Below are 19,049 nucleotides of genomic sequence, written 5' to 3'. Positions count from 1 at the left end.
GACGAGGAGATGCAAGCATTGCAAGTAAACCAACTTAAAATCAGACAAATGATAGAACGGTGATTGGTCGAATCATAAAATGTTTCATAAACAGCCTCTGAAGCTATTTTATCATCATTGAGGTTGGCAGCAGCCAGCATCATAAAAGGACGTACCGTTATTGAGACGCAGTTGGCGTGCGTCATTGGAGACAGGCACACAAATCACGCGGAAGCTCGGAGAGCATGGGAAAAAATAGTACAATTCTCCATTTCCTCTAGCCGATGAGACTCCTCTTCTTGTGCCCACGTGTTTCGCAGGCTGTGTGTATGTACAAGCAACGGGAAATAAAAGAGCATGCCTCGCTGGGCTGGGTGGTAGATGGGTGATGGTGGTGGTGTTGGCGTTGACAATGTTTCGTTTGGGTTTCTTTTACTCGACAGTCGCCTTGACGGGGTTGATCTCAACTCCGTACTTCTCCTTGAGCCGCTCGCGTCTCCGCTCCTCGTAGCCCGGCGGCCTAATACCTGCGAAGTGTCAGCCTTCCATGGGATATCAAGCCCCGTGCTCCGAAAGTTTAACATACCACGGCCCTCGCCAAGCTCTGCAATCGTCTCCTCGATCGGGCGTCTCTTGGCAGCGCGCTGAGCGATCTTGCCATCGAACTCGGCTTCCTCTACCTCGGCCGTGTCCCACCCTCTAAGGCGTCCGCCGGTGACCTCGAAAACTCCTTGCCATGCGCCGAAGGCAGCACCCAGGCCAAGCACGACGGGCATTCTTCTGGCTGTTCAAGGCGCAATTCGTAAGTATCCTATCTTACTTGCAGCTTTTCATACTCGGAGGATGTATCCATACTTGTCATTCCGAGGATTGAACCGGCGACGAAGCCGGCAGTCGCGGTGTTCCACGGATCATCCTTTTCTCTCAGGTTGGCCATTGCCGACTTTGTGAAGCCGTATGCGCCGCCACCGATCGCTGCGCACATTCGTTAGCAATGGAGCTCTTACGATAAGGATTGACGCAGGGCAATTGGGCGACGTACCCATTACGGCGATAATGCCGCCGCTACGAGTGAAGACGGACATGGCGCCAACATTCTGCTTCTGGAGGGCATTGTGGACAGCGGCAATGAAGAAACCGGCACCACCAAGGGCGACGGAGGACGAGATGCCTGCCTTGATGGCGTCCTTGGGGTGGTACGTATCGTGGTCGCCGGCCATGGTTGCGGGGTGGTTCGGAGTCGCGGGCCAGACACTCAATTGGAAAAGAAGTTGGTGAGGGATGTTGCGGAAGTTTGAGGTCAGGTTGAAGCTCCACGACAGGTGCTCCACCTCCACGTCGGTCACGTGTTTTCATTCGGTGTGGAGCCAATCACACTACGTGTAAATGTCAACTGCCTCTCCCCTCGGTGTGTACCGGTGTTTCGTGTCGGGATGCTGTGCTGAAAAGCGATCTATATATGAATAAATCCGGATCCTATGATTCTATTTGGAGTATTTAAAACAAAAGACGTTTGCGTATGCTTCAGATTTCTCAGTCCTTCTCGAGGTTCCTCGGTGGGAAGAGGAATTGGGTGCTGCAATTGGCTTAAGAGCATGACTCAGCTTCTCTTCCCATCCATCATTCAAGGTCACTCGCCAAGTCACCTGATCAGGATCCCGAGCTGGAACGCTGGAGCGTCGATGGAAGCCACATCCCTGTATTCCATGTGATTCTAGCCACAGGCGCCGTACCTTAATCGCTCCATGCCGAGCCAGGGAGTGGGAGACCTGAAGGAACTCGGCAGGCGGTGACTAGGTAGTTTGGGTGGCCACATAAGGTACCTTCCAGTGTTCACAGTGACATCCCATTACCTTATCCGCCTCACTGGGGAAGCTTCGCTGGCATAGTTCCTTCCAGGTGACCTAAGCTCCTTTCATTTACTTGCGACGGCGTGGTGCAAGGCTGCAAGCTGCGTCAGCCTGTCCACGTCTCGATCCCCGCCACACCACCCTGCCTGCCCACCTCAAGCTCGCATGAGGTAGCTCATGCCCGTGCGTCCCTGTCGTCGACGCATTGAAGCTGGCGTAATTGTTTACCGTCTTCTTTTTCGGACAGCTTTAACGACGTCGTCGTCGTCGTCTTTCCTCAGGGTCTTCAGTCTTCTTACTTGTTTGCCTCTGCATCTAGATACCCCAAGCTCTCCTGCCTGCATTCTTCCCGTCGCCGCTGTTTCTGCCGCTATCCCCCGCATACAACTGCACCGCCCATTTGGGCGTGGCCTCCGTCTGTAGCCGGCTCGACAAACACTCCAGGCCACAAAGCCAAACCATACTGCCTCGACAAAAGACGCCCCTCTGCTGTTCGTCATTTCCTCTGCAAAAACAACTTGGCCTCGTGTTTCTGGACTAAGATTTATTCAGTACCCCGCGTCCAACGAAACCTCTGCCGTTTCCGATCGAGCTACCCTCCACCGAAGATACACCAAGTTGGATGCCTCCGAATACGAGCATAGACATCCCCGCCCACGGTTGTGAGAGTCTTTGACGATCCCACTCCAGAAGAGAAACGGGGGATGATCACGACCCCTCGTTGTTCTACCCGAAGCACGAGTGGCCACGTTAGCTTATTGCCTTTGGCCGAGCACTTGTATCGACATCGTACATAAACGAATCCTGCGACCTAGAAATAGTCTACCCGTGACTTACGCCCTCTTACGGGAAGTTGATGACAACCTGGGAGTCGTGTGCGAGGTGCCGCTTGAGCCGCCTTTCTACGCTGCAGCATCAAGTTGACTCATTGCCGTGAGCTCCTAGCTCACCACTCTGCCTGCTCATCGAACGAAACAATAAAGCATGGCGATCATGGACCAATACTCCATCATGTCACCAGGCGATTCGCCGACTACCCAGCACTGGGAAGGCAGCCCTGTACCGGTCAAAGAGAACATGGTTGGAAAGACTGGTATGTCAGGTATTCCCAATGAGCGCGGGTTCGGCTTCTGATATTCACGGCACCGTGGCCAACTCTCTTTTCCGCTGCCGACTGTAGAATGCTCACATTCTTATAGGACGTCTTGCGCCTAGATGGATTCAGGACTTGCTCAACTCTGACCTCGACTCCGGATCATTCGCAAGAATCGAATGGGATCAACAGGCGCGTTGCAGCAACACAGGAGTACCGCATCGACTTGTTCTTGTGGGTAACCAGAGCACGGCAGAAACTCGCAACCCTGGCGTTTTGTCTTGCGTTTGTGCAATCTGCGATTTTCACTTCTTGATCAGGACCTGTTGGGACCCAGATCAACTCGTCTGTCTGTGCCGCCCTAACGCTCTCCATTTCCCTCCGAAAGACACAGACTTTTATCTCCATCATCTCGTGAACATCAAGCAGCCGCTTCGACCAACCAAGTCGACCTCAAACTACCATTCTCTGATCCGTGAGACTATACTCGCCGTCGAGCACTTTGCCTGTTCGGCCCCTCGCTGCACGCTGCAAGTCACGGTCGAGATTTCGCGACCTCGACTCAAGCGCGAGTGGCTGCACCTCCTTCTCAATGAGCAGCGTATCCTGGATAATCTGGCGAGAGCCAGGAAGCAGTCGCCGGATCGATTCGCAGACGCCAGAGACGATTGGTGCACAAGCGCGCCGTCCACCCTGAACACCTATCTTAGAGACTTGCTGGACAGACCCAATCCACGCAACATATCTCAGCGTAACAAACGCTTTCAGGTCGTGTTTGGCGAGGAGTGCTATGCCATTTTCAGAGCCATTATGTTTACGGAGGAAAACCTTGATAAAGACGGGGTTCTTGAGCCCTACTTCATTCCGCCAATGCTAGAACCTGGCACTCCTGGCACACCAACGGAACTAAGCACATTACGGGCATTCGTTGAGGACATGCAGGCCGAGACGGAAAGTGTCATAATAAGAGGCGGAAAGACTGGCGAAAATCGGCCATATGTCGGCAACAGGCTCTTTAAAGAGCTGCAATGTCTTGACTACCCCCAGAACAAGATTGCACAGGCTGCAACCGAAGCGCATCGGACTCTCGGCGTGCTTCCAGATTTCGACAAGGCGCTCATCTTTTTCGCCTATACCCGGCAGGCTGCCCTCTGCGAGAAGCGCCGTCCCACGTTTGTTGAAGCCCTCAAAGATATTGCCCTCCTCACAAACGACGACGACTTCCAGACCCGCGCGATCCAAGAGCTCACGATATTGGACGGGATGCCCACAGCGGATAGCCCTGGCGCAGGCGACGAGTTGCAAACCCAGGCATACTCCTTTTTCAGCCTCAAATACACCGCCAGCGATGACAACGTTGTTTCTGCTTTCAATACCAAGATCGAACACTCCCCCTCTCAAGCTGATTCTGCCCGAGAAATGCTGCAGATCATTGGGCGTCATAGAAACAGTGATCGCATTCTTACGCATGCCAACGGCCCAATGGACGTCGCTTCAGCCTATCGCATTCTTGAAGTAGACCCCCAATGGCCTGATAGCACCATTGTGATGATGTCCAACGTCAAGGTATATGGTGTCCTGGGAACCGCAGCCACCTGCTTTCACTAACAACTCCTAGCTAAACAAGGATCCAAAAAGTAAAGCCACAGCGGAAGTTGCAATCAAAGCCATGGAGGCCATCGCCGAGGATAGGAAAAGCGACGAAATCCGTGAAGCAGCGAGGACTCTAGCTTTGTTGGCTCAAGCCCCAGATCAGTCATCGCAACCTGCGGAGATGGACGCGGTACCTTCCAACGCCGGCAACTTGCCCGTTGGCCTCGAGAATATTGGCAACACTTGTTACTTGAACAGTATCCTTCAGTATCTCAACACAGTTATCCCCGTTAAAAGCTTGCTTGCTCGTTACCCAGACTATGAGCTAGGTCTGGATGACTCGAATATCCAGCGTCGGCTTGTCGGCGGCAATAAGCTCAAGATTGATCGTGCCGAGGCGGTTGTTGCCCGCGCCTGTAAGTTCTTGATTGCCATCAAAGTCACATTGGCCCACTGCTAATCCTCCTTAGTTGTCGATGAATTGAGCAGACTTTTGGATAATCTAAGTGGCTCTGAGGCTAGTGCTATCCGGCCTTCTCAACGTCTCGCCAACGCCGTCCTGCTGCCGACCTCGAACTTGACTGAAGATCCTGCCAAGCAGCCGAGCAAGACTGCAGAGGAACCGAAGACTCTGGAAGTCATGGGCACTCAGTTCCCCACCCCTCCGCCGCTTCCTGCGAGACCTGCGCCAGGTCCTCCTGCACAGACGGCGGAACATGTCGAGGACGTTGACATGGTCAACGTCACTGTGGACCTGATTTCTGAGTCTGCTAGCAGCGTAAGCTCGCAGACTCTAGTCAACCTTTCTGATGTTGACCACGAGAAGAAGGATTACGTGCCCGAGGATAAGACCGACATCAGAATCGTCCCCCAAACGGTCGAGCCGTCTTCGGCCCGATCCGCCAACGACAGCGATGTCAGAATGAAAGGAATCGAGACAGCCGTTCTCAATGTGGAACAACGAGTACTCAAGGCGCTGGAAACGCAGACCAGAGACTCAGGCACCGACCAACAAGACGTTGAGGAGGTCATGGGCAGCATTATCAACCGCCTGCAGGCCGCCATCAAGCCTACAAGGGTGGATGCCACTGACGAAGTCCAGTGGGAGCCGATCATGGACACATTTTACGTTGAATTGACCAACCACACCAAATTCCCAAATCAGGATAGATACAAATCAGACTCAACCCTGGAGCGTGCGATCACGGCATACCCTGCTGAAGGCGGACCGACGAACATTCATGACGGTCTTAGTCGAAACTTTGATCTTCAGCGAGTCGCTGCCGGGGAAGCAGACATCATGCGATACACGTCGATCAAGAAGCTTCCTCCGATCTTGCACGTCCTCATTCAGAGAACGAAGGGGGATGGCCACAAGAACATGAACCCAGTCGAGGTGTTCGAGACATTATACCTTGACCGATACATGGATACCCCGAATGACCCGCAGTTCTTCAAGTTGCGGCAGAAAGGCTGGGCTCTTCAACAGCGTTTGGATCAGCTGAACAACATGCCCAAGACTGCGGCTGAGGACACGCAACTTATCGACACTTTCATCAATGACTTCGTACACGTTGACAAGCCCGATACCCAGGAGACGTCGTCACTTCTGGATGACATGCCCACGTCATCCCTCAGCTTTGCGGGGGAGGAGCCGACGTTCCCTACGTATACTCCGCAGTCGGAGCCGACATTTGAAAAAGTGGATCCGCCTGAGCCCACAGGCTTCACGGTGGAAGGACGCCAGCAGATCAGCAACATGCGCGAGGATGAGCTGAAATCTCACAAAGCGGAGCTTGATCAGCTCTTTGCACAGCACAAGAAGCATGCGTATCGGTTGCATGCAGTGATATGCCACAGTGGTCAGCTCAGAGCTGGTCACTATTGGGTCTGGATCCACGATTTCGAGGCCGGAGTTTGGCGCAAGTACAACGACAGGGTCGTCACAGAAAACGCCGACACAAAAGAGGTCATGAAGACACTAAACAGCAATGGTGATCCGTACTATCTCTGTTATGTGGAGGAGGGCAAAGAAGGCGACTTGGTCAAAGTGCCCAAACGCCATCAAACAAAGCCTGGCCCGGCGAATAATAGCGAGGATCAGGATGCCGACGGAGATATTGAATTGATCGACGTGGACACGGTCCCACAGGGACTAAGCAATATACCATTGGAGGACTAGATTGCCCTGCCGATGAGTCTCATTCTCGAGCTATTCGAAGATACGAAAGAAGCAGCCGCAATAGGTGGACTGGACCAAAAGGAAAGGGGCCGATTGAGAAGACGAGGAGCAGGTAAGCTAGGGATTGATGCAAGCCACTATTAGCTTGGGACTTACTTTTCCTAGTGCATGTCAAGCCGGCAAATTTACGAAAATCAACGCCTCCGCTCAACGCCCTTTTTCGGCTTAACTAAGCCAGAATCAACGATACAATGGCGCCGCGGAGATTCGCATCAAGCTCTTGGGAGATCGGCTTGGAACTTGGTCAAAGAGGCTGTGTAGAATACACTTTTCGCCGTGGTAAATAACTTACTGGGATTGAATTTATACCAGCATGAGTTGGCATGGCTTCGATAGAGGCATGATCATTTCTTATTGAGACAGGAACCCCAAATACCCTTTCGCACAATGATAGAAACGAGTTGAACGTTACACTTCATCTTTCATGATTACAGTCCTGCCTCGTTTTTCCTTTGCCGCTGTACTCGATTTCTGGCTCTCTTCAACGGTCGTTGGTGATATCTCCAAACAGAACACTGGCTTCGGTGTGGAGATATCTCGCTCGCTGATCTAACTCGGGCGACGACAATGGCTCCGCCTCTTTGGCTCAGTGGTAGAGCGTCGCACTCGTAAGTTCGACATGCGAAGGTCCACGGTTAAATCCCGTGAGGGAGCACGTTGCTTTGCCGTTGTCGTCCCCTTTTGCTCGTTTAGCCTGTTCGTCGTCGTTCATGACACGGAAACGGAGTAGTCTGGTAATGTGGTTAGTAAGATGCGACTAATCAGAGGCTTGGTCAAGCTGGGATCTGGATGGCATTAGGGCTATGTATTTGTGTCGAGGTGGCGCTTTATCTCAAAGAGTTCATGACGTCGCAAGGTTGGATACCGCTGGAAAGCCATCTTTCTGTGATCTGCGAGTGTTGCAATTGTGTGAAACTTGAAGTTTGTGTATTCTGTCCCTATGTCGTATATTTCTTACATGGAGCTTGGAGTAATGCTCAGGATTGCGAAGTCATCGTTGATTTTGATTTAGATTTAGACTGGCTCTCTTCCTCTTGGAGGACTCGTTGAGGAGACATAAAGGTCATGGCTGTCCTGGTCCATGTATAAAGTAATCATCACCTGACGTCTCCAATATTGGCCCCGGTAATCCATGCATGCTGCGAGGTTCAAGGACAAGGGTGAGATGAGACATTCTGCATGATCTATCAGTAATTCCTGGCCACCTGCAAGATCAGGATACACGTTCTTCTACCACTGCAAGACATCTGTGAGATGAGATACATGTGCCTTTCCATCGGCGAGATTCATTGAGACGATACCCTGCGAGATGCAGGTGAGCTGGGAATGCGTGGGGCAGGTAAGGATACACGGAGGGTCCAAAGAGGAGGGAGGCTAGTCATGTCCGCCATACGCAATCACCACGTCAAGAAGCACAGACGTGCTTGTCTTACCCCATGGGGAGGGGAGAGAGGCGTGGTCTGATGAGCTCTGGGGCTGGAATGGATGGCCGCGGCGGCGGCGGCCTTTGAGACCCGGGCAGCTGGGACGAGGGATGGATATGCGGGGGGGTTAGTAACAGCGCAGAAACATGGAGGAGACGGGAGCCTGCGCGAGGTGAAGCGGACGGTTGGTCTGCTTGGGAGATCTCATTATATGACGGGTACTTGGCAAGGGAAGCGTCGATTACAAGGAAGTAGATCAAATTGCAAGATATTGCACAGATGAGCAGTCATGGTGATTAATGATATGGCCGTGGAGAACCTTATCCCCTTTTCCACCTCTCCCCTCTCGGTTCCTGTTCCCAAACGTTGATGTACCTCGATGTGTTTTCAATCTTTGTTCGGACAACATGTCACCACATCCCGTTCAATGTGATCAAGTGAATGTTTTCTGTTTTTTTTTTTTGCCTCGCCCTCCCCTCTTAGTAATCCCTAGTCACATCGACCTGGTCGTCTTCGCCTCCTTTGATGGGGATAGGCGCAGGAGGCTGCGGGGTCTGAGGTTTATGGCTCGGGTAGGATGCCATGACTGGATGTGAAATCTTATTTTCTACCCACAATCCATCGAGATGTCAACATTTCCCCTATTTTCGGATAAGGAAAACTGGGATTATGATACCCGAGGTAGGAGAATCACTCACGAGGGTTTTCTGGTGGTCAGTTCAGGAAGCGGAGTGTAAAGAAACTTTCTTCCATCCGCCATCCGTCTGAGAAACTTGGGCAGCGGACGGACGGGGACAGAATATATACATAAGCATCTATCTATGCTTCCCCTTCCTTCTCTTTTTGATAAACCAAGCTATTTGGAGAGCAGAGGGCGCGGGGGCGTCGTGACGTCAGGCCACCGTGATGTCCAAGTGTGTCGACTTCTTCCTTTTTGGCTGATCTCCTCTTTGGCTGGTCACGGACGTTCCGCTCGGACGGTTCGTGAGCTAAAAAATAAGATGGATTTACGGAGTCTAATGGCTCCTACGGGTAACTACAACATTTAGGGAAGTAGTAAACGGCTGAGTTCGTCGTGCGGGGGACTCGTCATTCGTCATGTATTAGAAATGAATGAAAGTTTACAGATGGGGGACCACGCATAGTGGAACGAGAGCTTTCGGGGTCGCAATCTCGCATGGGGACATCGTCTTCGAGCTGCCAGTTCGAGATCAGACCCAGGAAAGGGTCCGGGATGGGATGTCATCGCCTGTCAAATGTCACCGAGATGGGACGTATGTGACAAGGACCACGGCCCCGTTTGAAGAACCCCAACCTGTCCAGCTGATAGTGACAAAGCAATTTCTTGTCGCCATTCCATTTTGCCTTTCCAGGCACACATAGCACCTAGTAGATACTGACCACATTTGCCGCTTGTACCTCGATCCAACGCATCTAGACGTTGAGCTTCCATCTTACCTGGGGGATGTTGACATGTGATTAGGCTCTAATAGCAGTGTTTCTGCGCCCAGACGAAAATCAGATCGACACAGCGACGGTAACACTTCTGGGCGGCCGAAGCCAGCTCTTTGCAAGTGCCAACCGCCCCTGAGTACTGCTGGTGAACGGTTAGTTCCCGCCCGTCGGCGGCTGATCCCCCGCCGACCCCGCTGCTGCCGCTGGACAACCCCCGGTCGGCTCGGGGGGCCCGTCTTGGTGACCCGCATACGAAGTACATGCGGCACAGCGCGGATCGCAGCTGTCAGAATCCTCGTACCCATTAATTATCAGATCAGGACATCAGAATGTACAACCCCACCCACCGCCTCCTATACGCCTTCTCGCCAGGGTCCTACCCGTCGAGGTCTAAGGGAATCGGACGCTGTTTCCAGTCCGAGATTGCGGTGAAGAAGAAGACCTGGAGGCTCTCAAGGTTACGCACACGTCCAAGCAATCAGACAGTTCATAAGTCAGTGCATGTCGGGGTGATTCAGATGATAGGTGGGAATCCAACCTTTAGGCCAAGGGGGCTAGCTTCTGATGGTCGAAAGATTGTCGGAGATGTTTTGTATTTGAGGTTCCGCGAGGACCCCAGATTGCTCAACCTCCAGAGCATCGAACACTGTTCGCATTGTGACCTCTTGGTCCTGTCTCTTGGCCAATTGCTGGACACGCTGAGGGCTGTTATCTGGAGGAGGCGAACATTTTGAAAGGCGAGCAAGCTTGTATCCGCTCAAAGACGGTTCTAGTCATCGTCGTCTGGGCTAAGTATTCTACCATACTGATATGCGTATCTCGTCACGTTTTCTTATCGTCGTCTCGAGCGGGTAGCCGGCGTTATTGGTTGGCACAAGTCTCGTCTCCATGCGGAACACCGGATGACTTGGAACCCAACGGCCTTCCGCGAGCATTCCTTCCAACGCACAGTTTGGGCCTTCCCCTCACCTGGCAGGGTTTCGCCAAGATATTACCCCTCCATCAGCGAGGTATCATCAGTTAGGCGAATTGCGGTTTGCCGCTGCTATTGTTTTGAGCCTCTCGGCAGCTATGACACTAAAGCCAAGTCATCGTCCCGCCGCTAGCATGGTCGGTGAAAAGAGAATAATTCTTATGGGCAATGAAAACGCTGATGCTGAGGGGAAAAAGAACCCGGGTGAGAACTTCCAAGAAAGACGATATAAATGACGGTCCAGCCCAGCGGATTGTTTCTGCGGGAGTGGCACCGTGCTCCGAGCTTCAACTCTAGCTCCCTCTATTCTGTTCTCATCTTCTCGGGGTTGGGGTCCTAGCTCCCGCCGTGGAAGGTGGTGGGGTGATGTCTGCAGGATTGACACTTGGCGGGGTGTGTCAGGCCCTCCCGGGGTGCCGGGGTTGCCAGGATTACGGCACGCAAGGAAAGTCATGGATGAGTTGGATGAGCAGCGGTGCCATGATCTGCGTGCATATGCCACGATCCAGACTCGCCATGGATCAGCTGCTTCTGGATCTGGGCGAGGAGCCGGCCGGGTTCCGCACCCTCAGTTGTTGTCCGCCGTCTTTTTGTGCCGTATGCCAGGGTTGCACAACTAAGTGAGCCCGGTGCAATTCGGCACGGTCTGCCCAGTGGTGTGCAGAAGAAGGCTTAGCAACCCAGGCACTTCTATGCGATGACGGGATATTTGCTGCATGCCTAGCTGGATTGGCCGAGGGGAGAAGGCGGCCGGGTTTACTGCCAGGCTTGCCGGTCTTGTCAATGATAGATACCCTTGTCGGCCAACGGACAAAGTCCTTGTTTCGATGTATGTCTTGTTCCTCCCAGTCCGTGTTAATGGCATCGACACCGTTGGCGCTGATGTTCATCGGGCCATCAGTGGCCTGGTCGACAAGACGAGCAAAGCGAGAGGAACGGCCGGTCGTTTTCCGCCAGTTCCACGGGGCTAGCGGCGCTGGTTGCGATAGGGCCTTGATACGAGTAAATGTTCCGAAACGGCGGTGGCGTAGGGTATGTTCGACCTGGGATGGAGGCTCTGTTAGGAGTCATTAGAGGCGAGACAGAAAAATCCAGCTGTTTTCTCAAGAGAAGAATGCCACTGTCCCGTGATGGTAGGGAGACATTTTGGCTACGGCATTTCCTTTGACGCCACGCCAAGAGAAGAATCGTATCTAGCGATTAGCCGTTGTCCTGGCAGTCCTGATCAACGGGCAGTGAGACCACTTGGTCAAAATCGATTAAGGCTTCTCGAGGCGGGCATGGATGGTTTGGAAGGGGTCGGAAATGTGTTGGTGTAACAAAGATTGGCCCGGTAGCTCGGACAGGGTAGAGGTGGCCGATAATTTGCAGTGGCCTGCGTTGCAGGTTGCATTGAGAGCAGCAGCGCATGGTGTTCACTCCCATCAGCACCGATAGGTCCTTCCCCATCTCTCCAGTCACTGTCTTCACCTCTTCACCTTGGCTCACCATGGGTAGGCCGGGCCGGCAAACGGCAGCTCCGACGGTGCCGAACACGTACCTTGATGGTACCGTACCTTACCCCGAAGCGGCGATTCCACTCGGCCCGCTGCTGCCCCAACTTCGACTCTTGTCCTGCTTCCCTCCTCCGCTTCCTCTGTACCTTACTGAGACCAAATCCCACCAGGTGCAAGCGTTCCCGACCCAAAAGCCATTCAAAATATCCCAAAATACCCCTCTCCGTCTCCTGAAAACGGACTGACAAGGCAATCAAGCAATATGACGCGGACAGGATCGCAGCCGGTACCGACGTGGGGCGTAAGGTGACGTTGGCTACATGTCGGCTGGGGCCATGGCCGCAGTCGAGTTGCGTCCAGAAAATCAGACCACCTCTTCTCCCCACGCACAACCACCAGCATCACCCACAGATCAACCTCTCTTAGCCAAAAGAACATGCAAGGGAAACCCGCAATTCCTCAGCTCACATGCAGCCGCCGTCCTAGTTTTCGTCCCCTCGCCTTGTCGTAGGCAGCTTCCGGGCCGCCCAGAGGGATACTTCGCCATATGCCATTAGAGATAACCCACATGGAACTCCACGCTGCCAGGACGCCATGACACCCTACATCCCCTCTTCCTCCTCTTTCTTCCCCCACGTTGCCAGCCCATTGGAGCCTTTCACCATGGACTGGGTGAGAATCCGCACCTGGGGTTGCCATTTCTCCAACTCTTCAAGCTAAAATTCCCAAAGATGCTTCACCAAGAGCGCCATCAAGGAACGGGTACATGCCAAAGGTTCCGTTTTGCATCTTTGCATACCCCACCCCTCCCAGCAGGCCCTTGTTCTCTCAACGTCGGCAACCTTCGCCTCCTACCCAGGTCGGGAGCCGTCAACATCGGCTGATAGCTCCCAGACCTACGTCTGCGCTACGTTGCTGGTGCCCGCCTGCCTCCAACCTGGGATCAGCGCCGTAGACGTTAGCATCAACTCCAAGCCTGGGCGAAGCTACCCGCCCGCTGCCCGGCCTCTAGGCGAAATCACCGTAACTCATGTCCCTCCATGTCTCTCCTCTGGCCTCTCCCATCCAGGACTGCCTTAGTAGGTATAAAGACCAAGCCCCCTCGGGCTTCATTTAACCTCCTGTCTTCTTTTCCAAACCACCCCCTTCAAGGCATCTTGGCCTGAAAATACTGATACCAAATTTTATCCATCACTTGCACGCTCACCTCCGTCACCATCAACATGGCCGACAAGGAGGTCGAGTCCATCAGCCCCTATGGCCCAGCCCGGTCAACGGTCAAGGGCGAGCCCCTCTCCAAGGAAGACATTGTGAAGTACAATGACTTCTTCAAGGCCAGCTTGTACCTGTCCTTGGGAATGATCTTCCTCAAGGAAAACCCTCTCCTCCGGGAGCCTCTCAAGAAAGAGCACATGAAGCTGAGATTACTCGGCCACTTCGGATCTGCCCCGGGTCAAATCTTCACCTGGATGCACTTCAACCGTCTCATCAAGAAATACGACCTGGACTCCATCTTCATCTCCGGCCCAGGTCATGGTGCACCGGCTGTGCTCTCCCAGTCCTACCTCGAGGGTGTCTACTCCGAGGTCTACCCAGAGAAGTCGGAAGACATTGAGGGCCTGCAAAAGTTCTTCAAGTCGTTCTCCTTCCCTGGTGGCATCGGTTCCCACGCTACCCCGGAGACCCCGGGCTCCATCCACGAGGGTGGAGAGCTTGGCTACTCCGTCTCCCACGCCTTTGGTGCCGTCTACGACCACCCGGATCTCATTGCCCTGACCATGGTCGGCGATGGCGAGGCCGAGACTGGTCCTCTGGCTACTGCATGGCACAGCACAAAGTTCCTCAACCCCATCGTGGATGGTGCCGTCCTGCCCGTCCTGCACCTGAACGGTTACAAGATCAACAACCCTACAATCTTGGCCAGAATCTCCCACAAGGAGCTGGAGAATCTCTTCCTCGGCTACGGCTGGCAGCCCTACTTTGTCGAGGGCGATGATGTCGATACCATGCACCAGGCCATGGCCGCTACTCTAGAGCACTGCGTCCTCGAGATCCGCAAGTTCCAGAAGCAGGCCCGCGATTCCGGCAAGGCCTTCCGCCCCATCTGGCCCTTGATCGTCCTCCGCAGCCCCAAGGGCTGGACTGGCCCCCGCAAGATTGACGACAACTACTTGGAGGGTTACTGGAGAGCCCACCAAGTCCCTATTCCCAACGCCGCGACCAACCCCGAGCACTTGAAGCTCCTCGAGCAGTGGATGCGCAGCTACGAGCCCGAACGTCTCTTCAAAGACGGCCGCATCTCGGACGAACTCAAGGCCCTCTGCCCTACTGGCAACCGCCGTATGAGCGCCAACCCGGTAGCTAACGGCGGCGTTCTCAGGAAGCCTCTCAAGTTGCCCGACTTCAAGGAGTACGCTATCAAGGTTGACAAGTCTGGCGGTACCATGGCTGCCAGCATGAACAACATGGCCATCTACCTGCGGGACGTCATAGCTCAGAACTTGCAGAGCTTCCGTCTCTTTGGACCCGACGAGACCGAGTCAAACAAGCTCGGCGCGGTCTATGAGGCCGGCAAAAAGGTTTGGATGGGCGAATACTTTGAAGAGGATGCCAACGGTGGCAACCTAGCCCCCGAGGGACGTGTCATGGAGATGCTTTCTGAGCACACCTGCGAAGGTTGGCTCGAGGGTTACATCCTGACAGGACGCCACGGTCTTCTCAACAGCTACGAGCCATTCAGTAAGTCTACTACTATCTTCCATACAGCGAAACTCATGCTGACCAAAGTGCAGTCCACGTCATCGACTCCATGGTCAACCAGCACTGCAAATGGATCGAGAAGGCTCTCGAGGTGGAGTGGCGCAACAAGATAGCCTCCCTCAACATCCTCCTGACCGCCGTCGTCTGGCGCCAGGACCACAACGGCTTCACGCACCAAGACCCCGGCTTCCTCGACGTCGTTGCCAACAAGAGCCCCGAGGTCGTCCGCATCTACCTCCCGCCCGACGGAAACTGCCTGCTGTCCACCATGGACCACTGCCTCGCCTCGTCCAACTACGTCAACGTCATCGTCGCCGACAAGCAGGAGCACCTGCAGTACCTCAGCATGGAGAAGGCTGTCGAGCACTGCACAAAGGGCATCGGCATCTGGCCGCAGTTCAGCACCGACCAGGGCGAGGAGCCCGACCTCGTCATGGCCTCGTGCGGTGACATTTCGACCCACGAGTCCCTGGCCGCCATCGATCTCCTGCTCCAGCATTTTCCCGAGCTCAAGATCCGCTGCGTCAACTGCGTCGACCTCTTCAAGCTCATCTCCCACGAGGACCACCCCCACGGCCTCACAAACGCTGAGTGGGTCTCCCTCTTCACCGACGACAAGCCCGTCATCTTCAACTTCCACTCGTACCCCTGGCTCGTCCACCGCCTCGCCTACAAGCGCCCGGGCAACATGAACCTCCACGTCCGCGGCTACAAGGAGAAGGGCAACATCGACACGCCCCTCGAGCTCGCCATCCGCAACCAGACGGACCGCTTCAGCCTCGCCATGGACGCCATCGACCGCATGCCCCAGCTCCACAACCGCGGCGCCGCCGCCCGCGAAGTATTGCGCAACCAGCAGATCGCCGCCCGCATCGAGGCCTTTGAGACGGGCATGGATCCGCCCTTTCTCAAGAACTGGGCCTGGTCCCACAATGGGCTGTGGCAAAAGGTCGCCAAGATCACCACCTAAATAAACTAGACGTTGGCGGAGGACGGTACTAGAAGCTTAGATGGAGCAAGATGACTTGATGAAATGTATGGAAAGGTCCAGACAATTGAGATTTTGAAGAATATGTTTGCTGTTACGGCGTTGTGGTACACTGGGACACACACACACAGAGAGAGAGAGAGAGAGAGAGAGAGAGAGAGAGAGAGAGAGAGAGAGATCAGGCAGGGTTCGAGTCCAAGGATGAGTTTCGTCGCGGGGGTGGTACCTGTGCTCTAAAGTTGAATGAAAAGAAAGACAAGAATCAGTTTCGTTAGATTTGCATTCTTTACAATCTCACAGCAAACGTTGCTCAGCAATGGTGTTAACCTCACATATGCTTGATAATTCACTCGCATCATTGGTATCTAAACGAAAACAAGACGGTAGCTTCTGCCAATCACACAGACATGGCGATGGAAGCATAACAAAAACCACAAAACACGCAAACATCCAGACGTGGCCCAGACCATGTCGGTGGTGTCTTTGCAAAAAAAAAAAAGAAACCAGAAATCACTTCCTCGCCCTTCGCGACCCGTACAGCAAGCAGGCTGCGAGGAACTCGCGCTCGAGACTCCCAAACGCCCCGTTTGATGATGGCCTTTGCTTGCAAAACCGTCCACATGCTACACTTGCGTGTAAGTCCCCGATCTCTCTGAGTCTCCATGCAAAATAACGCGTTACACCGTCATGACGTCTCGTACAGACCGTTTCCTGGAGTGGTAGTCTGAAGTGACTTGGAATCTTCGTACTCTTCTCCAGGGGTGTCCTGCAGGACCAGGACCAGGACCAGGACCAGGACCTTCTTGTCAAAGTCCCTTCCCAGCCGTCCCACTGCATACACCAAGCGGCGCACGGCCATATACGTAGGTCGTCCTTTCGAGTGACAATCCTGCCACAACCACTTCAGACGCAACAGCAACAACGCAGAACATTGGTCAACTTTCCCTGGCCAGGAAAAGCAAAAGCCTCACCAGCACCGAAGTTTCTTCCATATCGACCCCTTGCCCACCTTGCCGTCAATATTCGGACCCCGCACGCCGGGGTTGCGTTTTTCGTTCTGCTCGCTGCCCGCTGGCAAGGGACTCAGTGGCTTGGTCATGCCCCTCCGATCCAATTCCATGTTCTCGTTGACGCCCAACTCTGCCATGCGCCTGGCCTCGACGACGCGACGGACAATGAGCGCAAAAGTCTCCTCAATGTTGACCTCAAGCCGCGCGCTCGTCTCCATGAAGCCACACCCGCGGCGGCGCGCCCAGTCCAGACCCATGGCCGCAGGAACGGCGCGGGACTCTTGCAAGTCACACTTGTTGCCGGCGACGATCTTGACGGGGGGAACGGTCTTAGCGCCCGGCGTGGCGGACACGGTGTCGCGGTAGGAGGAGGGCGAGAGGCCGGCGCGCTTTGCGCGATCGGCATTGTCGAGGCGCGTCTCAGCCTCCATGTCGATGAGATCGTTGAAGTACTGAAGGGCGTCGATGGAGTCGCGGGAAGTGATGTCGTATACGAGCAGGAAGGCGTCTGCGCCGAGGTTCGATGAGGCCCACATGCCGCGGTACTCCTCCTGGCCGGCCGTGTCCGTAAGCGAAAGGTGGTAGTTCTGGCCATCGATCTTGCGGGTGATGGAGTAGGAGTCCTCAATGGTGGGGTCGTATTCGGAGGTCCATTGCGAGCGGACGAGACGAAGGGTTATGGAGGATTTTCCGCAGCCGCCATCGCCGCAAATGGTGATTGAAATTGGCGTCGGGGCTTGTTGAGAGATTGACATTGTGTAGGTTGCCTTTTGCTCCGAAATGCGGATACAAGCTTAAAATGTGGTATTTATGGTGGTCCAATGTAGATCGGCCTCGATTGCGGGGACAGCTCCGAGGTGGTGAGTGTTGTCACACGTCGCGTGCGCCGTTTAGAGTTGCGAGTGGAAGAACCTAGATGACGGTGGACTTGGCGGCGGAAGTTTGTTGGTTGCTGCTCTGACCGTTGAAGTGAGCCGTCAAAGACCAATCGAACGAAATCTCACGATGATCACTCAGAAGATACAGCCGCTGTCGGGGGATGCAATCGCAGAGTTTGGGGGGGAAGGGTCGGTAGTTGACAAGTGGTGGGTGAGGTGAGATAAGAAGGGATCCGGCTCTCTCTTAGTGGTGGCGGTAGGGCAAGTAAGGTAGGCTCGTGGGAGCAAGGTAGTCGGACGGCAGTCCAGCAGCTCTTGGCTTCTTAGCTTCGTTTCGGCTCTCAGACCGCGCGCGCGGTTCGACCGTTTTTCTTCTTTTAGTCAGGATCGAGTAAGAGTCAAAAGGCTGTGGCGTAATCGTTCACGGGAGCGGCCCCCAAAACAGGGTTCGTTCGTTTGGGACCGTGGGTTTCTGGGCAGAGTGGGGGATAAGACACGGAAATGAAGAAAGGTGTGCGTCTGTGTGGTTTGCGTCGTCTCTCTCTGCCTCGTGGTGTTTTTGGTGGTCTTGTAGTTATTGCTGCGGATGGCAGGTGTCGTTCGTTCTTTTCTAGTTGCTGGGAGGGACCTGGACGGGATGATGAAGGTATCGTTTGTTGGGGAAAGTCCGTATCGTGAGGGAGGGCGCGCGCAAAAGAGCAGAGGGAATCAGGTTGCAATGGGGAGATGTGAATCGACGGGTCGGGTTGCTGGACGTAAATAGAATTTATTCGTATTCTTTGCTGCCGGAGGTGAGACAACGATTTTCTTTTCGTCGCGAGTTGAAGCTTGGGCGATAATGGCAGGAGAGGACGTCGTTGGTCAATTGCTGCGCAGCCGCAGATGCAATTGACAGGTGAGGTGCAGGTGAAAGTCTCTGGTACCGACTAAGGTGCGCAGTGTTGGTGTGGAATCCGAAGTGTGACGACGCTGTTGATTCAACCTGCAGGTGGTTGGGTGGTGTGTCTCTGGGATGCCCGAATATCGCAGCAATAGACGATGCGGGACGGTGGTGGGTGGATGTATTCGTATAGGTGAATAGGTGCGTGGTTGAATGGATGAATTAGGTAGATGGATGAATGAACGGACGGATGAATGAGCAGCGAGGGGATGCGCTTGCTTTTGAGACCGACCCTTGACGGTGCTGCGGTGCGCTTTCCTGAAATGTGTTGTAAAACAAGAGGCCGAAACCGGGTGGCCATAAATACTTATATAGGTGTGACGGTGCACAAAGCCCGGACAAGAAATACCCCAGGGAGAATTCTAGTG

General features: G+C 54.1%; 7 protein-coding genes across 7 annotated transcripts; 3 read left to right on the top strand and 4 right to left on the bottom strand.

The window, feature by feature from the left end:
- Window positions 1-411: 411 nt before the first annotated feature.
- Window positions 412-1,199, bottom strand: CORC01_03488 (Tim17/Tim22/Tim23 family protein; the record flags this gene model as incomplete). The annotated part of the gene is made up of 4 exons (XM_022615138.1): window positions 412-506; window positions 566-763; window positions 835-954; window positions 1,022-1,199. 4 exons carry the CDS (start codon window positions 1,197-1,199, stop codon window positions 412-414), a joined length of 591 nt encoding a protein of 196 aa, XP_022478316.1.
- A 1,614-nt stretch (window positions 1,200-2,813) lies between these two features.
- Window positions 2,814-6,697, top strand: CORC01_03487 (ubiquitin carboxyl-terminal hydrolase; the record flags this gene model as incomplete). Its single annotated transcript, XM_022615137.1, has 4 exons — window positions 2,814-2,922; window positions 3,029-4,488; window positions 4,541-4,931; window positions 4,986-6,697. The coding sequence occupies 4 exons, from the start codon at window positions 2,814-2,816 to the stop codon at window positions 6,695-6,697; spliced, it is 3,672 nt and encodes a 1,223-aa protein (XP_022478315.1).
- A 3,841-nt stretch (window positions 6,698-10,538) lies between these two features.
- Window positions 10,539-10,949, top strand: CORC01_03486 (uncharacterized protein; the record flags this gene model as incomplete). The annotated part of the gene is made up of 2 exons (XM_022615136.1): window positions 10,539-10,723; window positions 10,859-10,949. The coding sequence occupies 2 exons, from the start codon at window positions 10,539-10,541 to the stop codon at window positions 10,947-10,949; spliced, it is 276 nt and encodes a 91-aa protein (XP_022478314.1).
- A 181-nt stretch (window positions 10,950-11,130) lies between these two features.
- On the bottom strand, window positions 11,131-12,100 carry CORC01_03485 (uncharacterized protein; the record flags this gene model as incomplete). The annotated part of the gene is made up of 2 exons (XM_022615135.1): window positions 11,131-11,652; window positions 12,098-12,100. 2 exons carry the CDS (start codon window positions 12,098-12,100, stop codon window positions 11,131-11,133), a joined length of 525 nt encoding a protein of 174 aa, XP_022478313.1.
- Window positions 12,101-12,303: 203 nt separating this feature from the next.
- CORC01_03484 (uncharacterized protein) lies at window positions 12,304-12,543 on the bottom strand (the record flags this gene model as incomplete). Its single annotated transcript, XM_022615134.1, has 1 exon — window positions 12,304-12,543. The coding sequence occupies one exon, from the start codon at window positions 12,541-12,543 to the stop codon at window positions 12,304-12,306; it is 240 nt and encodes a 79-aa protein (XP_022478312.1).
- A 785-nt stretch (window positions 12,544-13,328) lies between these two features.
- Window positions 13,329-15,835, top strand: CORC01_03483 (phosphoketolase; the record flags this gene model as incomplete). Its single annotated transcript, XM_022615133.1, has 2 exons — window positions 13,329-14,844; window positions 14,898-15,835. The coding sequence occupies 2 exons, from the start codon at window positions 13,329-13,331 to the stop codon at window positions 15,833-15,835; spliced, it is 2,454 nt and encodes an 817-aa protein (XP_022478311.1).
- Window positions 15,836-16,820: 985 nt separating this feature from the next.
- Window positions 16,821-17,618, bottom strand: CORC01_03482 (Ras family protein; the record flags this gene model as incomplete). The annotated part of the gene is made up of 1 exon (XM_022615132.1): window positions 16,821-17,618. The coding sequence occupies one exon, from the start codon at window positions 17,616-17,618 to the stop codon at window positions 16,821-16,823; it is 798 nt and encodes a 265-aa protein (XP_022478310.1).
- Between the last annotated feature and the right edge of the window lie 1,431 nt (window positions 17,619-19,049).

The sequence above is a fragment of the Colletotrichum orchidophilum genome (assembly GCF_001831195.1).
Source record: "Colletotrichum orchidophilum strain IMI 309357 chromosome Unknown Scaffold_21.1, whole genome shotgun sequence".
Taxonomy (NCBI): Eukaryota; Fungi; Ascomycota; class Sordariomycetes; order Glomerellales; family Glomerellaceae; genus Colletotrichum; species Colletotrichum orchidophilum.
This window is presented reverse-complemented; position numbering and strand designations above follow the sequence as displayed.